A 5,451-nucleotide genomic window follows, 5' to 3' on the forward strand; every position below is an offset into this window, starting at 1 on the left:
ACACAGTAGATGCTCAATACATATGTGCTGAATGAAGGGGAAGAACGACTCCCTGGGCTCCTCTTACCTAAGACAGTCATCACTGTCTTCATTAGCTTCATGGGGGTCCTCCGGCGGCTGATGGAGCCGCTGGTGTGTGGGGACAAGACGTTGGTTTTCCTCTTGACGTACATGTAGATCCGCAGGTACACCACGACCATGATGAAGAAAGCCAGGAGGTTGGACACAGTCCAGAAGATGAGGTAACTCCTGCTGTAAATGGGGGCCAGGGAAGAGCAGGTAGAGATGTCACAGAGGCAATTCCAGCCCAGTGTGGGGACCGCCCCCATAAAGATGGCAATGGCCCAGACAAGCAAAATGAGCAACGTCACCCGCTTTTTGGTCAGGTTGCTGTGGACCCGCATCCTCATGATTGACATGTGCCTCTCCAAGGCAATCACCAGCAAATTGGTCAGGGAGGCAGTCAAGCTCGTGTCCAGAAGCCCCTGGCGGAGAAGCCAGCGGTTGACGGTCAAAGTTCTTGAAACGGGGCCAGTGTTGAACATCAGGAATACATAGGCAATTCCAGCAAAGAAATCTGCAGCAGCTAGGTTAGCCAACAGGTAGTAGAAGGGGAAATGAAACTTTCTGTTTTTAATCACCGCTGCGATGACCAGAGAATTAGAAAAGAAAATAAACAGGCAGAAAAATGTTCCAACGCATAGAACTATCACCAGCTTCGTTCCTGTCCAGTCATCAGCGGTGTCACTGTCAGTGTGGCTTCTGTTATAAAAAAAGTCCATCTGCTTATCATAGTGACACTCATTCATTGTGGAGAAGAACTGAACATCCTAGAAAGAAATTTAAAGAAGAAACAAATATCACTCTTTGCAAAATCAATCAATAAACCACTCCTTGCCCCTTGTCTGGCCAGCTCCTCTCAATCCTTCCAATCTCAGTAAATGTCCCTTGCTCCAGACCCTAACCCTGACCTCCTATCACAGCGTTAATTTCATATGGGTAATTGTTGTCTGTTTCCCAGGTGAGGTGCAAGCTCAGTGAAGGAGTGGAAATGTCACCATTATAACCCCAGAACTTATATTCCCTGGCTGCCTCAAGACAGGTCTTTGCTGAATGCTGGCTGAATAAATCAATGAATAAATGATCATGGAGGCAGCAGTAAGTCAAATATTCTGAGCCCTGCAATATCCACTCTGTCCTGGCAATGATTGCAGTACAGCATATTAATGCTTTCTCCTGGCAGTTTCCAGCTCATTTCTTATTTATGGGTTCTGTTCATTAATCAAAGGCAGGTTGGCAATGGCAGGCACATTCTTGCCAAGATAACGGGTGTTGAGTTACTTTTCACATGACCAAGTGGCTTCCCCAAGAGTTCAATTTTCCACCACTCAGATTCCACTCCTGATCTTGCTTTTGCCATCTCTTGGTTTCAAGTACAATGACAACACTCACTTGACAAGCATGTGGTACAGGCTGGAGACTGGTCTCAATACTCCTTCCTTACCTTGCTGTTTACTTCTTTCTTATTTTCCTAGTCCAAATTGTACCAATGCGAATTTGTTTACTGGATATTCCAACTCAATCACTTTGAGTCAGTTTCCTTCCCTGGGCTCTCTTCAACACAGTGGGTGGTGGGAGGGCAGGCCTTCATGGGCAAGACTGAGATCTGGGGTTTGGACAGATTTCCAAGGATGTGAGAACATAACTGCCAAGCAAGGGCAAATCCTCAGGACATGTGTCTGAAAGTGGACCCCAAATTGGGGTATCAGGCAGACAGGCAAGATACTAATCTCAGCTCCAAGATCTCTTAGACTCAAAAAGTGAGGGCTTTTGGCCAAGAAGGGTCTGGGCGCAGGCTCTAAGATTGATTGCCCATCCTCCTATCCATGGTGGGAAGACCAGATGTTCTGCCTCACAAGAGTCTGGGTATCGCCATGTAAGTTTCTATCAAAGAAGGCCAGGGTTGAAGGTCAGGAAATCTAGCGTCTGGAGAGAATAATCATGGGCTCCCTCACAAGGAATGGGGCTGCAATGTATTTGCGGGAGATCCAGTAGGCTCAGGCCCTGAGCAGTTCACTGCTGGGAATGAAGTGGTTCCAACAGCAAAAGCTTCATGGAAATCCCCAGCTTTTCAGGATCTTATAAATTCTGTAATCCAATACCACATACAGAATCAGGACAGGCATATCAGATATCAGTTTACAGTACTACAAAAGAGAAATGTATCTTAGGCAGTCTTCTTTTTATTTACATTTTAATGACATATGATACCTTTAAATGAATTGGACACATGTCTCTCTGCCATAGCAAATGGAAGGTAAGAATATGACTTTATATGCTTAAAATAAATAAACTGAGAGTGGTCTCAAGAGACAAATAGTTCTAGTGCCTTTCCATTACAAGGAAGGGGACTCAATTTTAACAATGACAAAACAAAAATTACTCTCTTTCGCAGGACTCACTGGTATTTAATTGGCAATATCAGATAACTCCATACAACAGGCCAATATATCTACATTTTATTGTGATAATTTTCTAAAATTAAAAGTATAGATATATTTGATCATTTTAATAGCTTCCTAATATTCAGTTTACGAATACACCACACTTTATTTAACTGATCCCTAAATCTGGACACTTAGGTTGTTTCTAATATGTTGCTTTCATAAGCAAGGTTACATTCTTGTGCATTAATCTTTACATACTTGGCCAATTATTTCCTTAAGATTAATCCATAGATTTCAAGTTGAAGTAATTTATATAAACTTATTTAAAGGTTTCTGATACATATTGTCGAACTGTCCTTGAGACAGATTGTGATTCTAATTCTATTAGCAGCATATAAGAGTTGAGTAGACGATACTAATCTATAAAATTAAATATCCAAGGAGAAAATTCAGCTTTCAACAATGTTGAAAGTATATAGAAATTCAAGACAAACAATAAAAAACACACATGAGAAATTTTAATGATGCAATTAATATGTGTCCTTTTGCCAAAACCGGTTTGGCTCAGTGGATAGAGCGTCGGCTTGCAGACTGAAAGGTCCCAGGTTCGATTCCGGTCAAGGGCATGTACCTGGGTTGTGGGCACATCCCCAGTAGGGGATGTGCAGGAGGCAGCTGATCGATGTTTCTCTCTCATCGATGTTTCTAACTCTCTATCTCTCTCCTTTCCTCTCTGTAAAAAATCAATAAAATATATTTTAAAAAAATGTGTCCTTTCACTAATGAAAAATAATGTATTTTATTTTGCTATATGCTCTATATACCTAAGAGAAACACATTTCTAATTTTAAATTATATCTTTGATTAATTCATCAGCAATGTCAAGATTAATATGTCAAGAAGATGTTGGAAATATAATACTACCAAAAAAAAACCCAAAAACCAAGAACACACAACACTTTAAGGTTTCCCAATTTCCTTCCGAAGGAGTCTTAATATTTTAATTTGGGTTCATAAACTTGGTTGCATTTGTAATTATATGATGTCTTAAAACCTCAATGACTTTTACTTCAAAAATCTTCAAATTCAACTTTCCTCCATAAAAACTGAAATGGCACATTCTTAGACATATTTTAACAAAAATTGTCCTGAGACTGAGAAGTAGTTTTGTCTGACAAAGTAGAGAAACCGTGATTAGCCAGAACTTCCTCCAAGCAGCTCCCTATCTCTCAGCCTTGAATTCTACTTTTGGGTGAAACATATATAGGGAATTGGTTAAAAATATTCCAGAGGATAGAATATTGTGCAGCCATTAACAAATCATATTTACCATGAAGTAGTGGTAATATGAGAAAAAAATATGCCATTATTTTAATTATAAATAATTATAGATTAGGTATATGTATACATATATTTATATACATATATACATACATAAATATGTGTGGAGTCTTGACTATTTTTTTAAAGATACAGAAAAAAATATAAGAAAAAGTCTTGAAGTGTAATATTAAGAATGGTGGAATTGAGGGTCATTAAAAATTCTTTACAAATTTTTCTGTTCCACATTTTCTATAAAAAATAGACCTTTAAATGCTACTTTAAAAGTTCTGTCTGAGAAGCACACATTCTACTTAATGCATCCTACCCTTCTTGACAACTACAGTCTGAAACATCAAAATGAATGTTCAAAAGAAAAGCCTCAAGGATTCACCTATGTTCATTATTACTACATTTATCAGCAAAGCACACTTTAGAGTTTTTCAGTGATAATGAAAATAAAATGGTTTTCTACTTAAAGCTTCATGTAGTCATAAAACCTTATATGCTGATAACTAACCAAATCAGGACATCATTTCCCCCAACTCTCCTATAAAACATTTCCTAATGCAATCATCCCAGGGCTCCAAAAATGAATAACTGGAAGTTTTGTAAATTAGTAAATACTTTTGGATTTTTTCTCCTCTGCCATATGCTGCCAAGCTTGTTGACCATCCCCAGTACATATCAACTATAGATCATCATATTGTCTTAGCTGGAAATTACCAAAAACTTTGGTGAACTTACAACAAACGATCGGATTTATCATCTCTTGAACCCTCTCAGACCTTGAGATATGATTCTGTGATCCTCGCCTAAATACCCCCTTCACAGAAATACCTTCTCTGACCAATCCAAAGTAACTCCACACTGAAGCTATGGAACCCCTAGAAGAAAACATAGGCAGCAAACTCTTTGGCATTTCCCTTAGTAATATCTGTTTGGATGTGTCTCCTCAGGCAAGGTCAATAAAAGAAAAATTAAATAAATGGGACTACATCTAACTAAAAAGGTTTTGTACAGCAAAGGAAACCATAAACAAAATGAAAAGACAACCTATAAAATGACAGAAGATATTCACAAATGTTATCTATAATAATAAAAGCATAATATGCTAATTAGACCAGACTTCCTTCGGGATGACCTTCCAGATGAAGCCAGGACTGTGAGGGGGTCCCAGCTGCCAGAGGGAAGCTGGTGCTGGCAGCTGGAAGAAGGAAAGCCTACTCTTGTATGAATTTCGTGCATCAGGCCTCTAGTATATCTAATAAGGGGTTATAACCAAAATATATACAGAACTCATACAACTTAACACCAAAAGACCCAAACAATTCAAATAAAAATTTGGGCAGAGGACCTGAATAGACATTTCAGATGGCCAACAGACATATGAAAAGATGTTCAACATCACTAATCATCAGGTAAATTAAAACCACAATAATATGTCACTTCACATCTGTCAGAATGGCTATCATGGATAAATCAACAAATAAAAAGTGCTGGTGAGAATGGAGAAAAGAGAACCCTTACATTGTTGGTGAGGTTATAAATTGGTATGGCCACTATGGAAAACAGTATGGAGGTTCCTCAAAAAATTAAAAATAGAGCTGCCATACAATCTAGCAATTCCACTTCTGGGTACTTAACCAAAGAAAACAAAAACACTAATTCGAAATGATATATG

The 5,451-nt window shown here is 38.6% G+C and overlaps 1 protein-coding gene across 1 annotated transcript in view; it reads right to left on the bottom strand.

The window, feature by feature from the left end:
* LPAR3 (lysophosphatidic acid receptor 3) overlaps nucleotides 1–851 on the bottom strand; it is a 57,487-nt gene extending 56,636 nt beyond the window's left edge. Inside the window, exon 1 of the mRNA XM_006776250.2 lies at nucleotides 68–851. Within this exon, the coding sequence (XP_006776313.1) occupies nucleotides 68–809 (742 nt within the window). The 5' untranslated portion in view covers nucleotides 810–851. The remainder of the gene's footprint in view (nucleotides 1–67) is intronic.
* Between the last annotated feature and the right edge of the window lie 4,600 nt (nucleotides 852–5,451).

This window comes from Myotis davidii, unplaced genomic scaffold (genome assembly GCF_000327345.1).
Source record: "Myotis davidii unplaced genomic scaffold, ASM32734v1 scaffold162, whole genome shotgun sequence".
Taxonomy (NCBI): Eukaryota; Metazoa; Chordata; class Mammalia; order Chiroptera; family Vespertilionidae; genus Myotis; species Myotis davidii.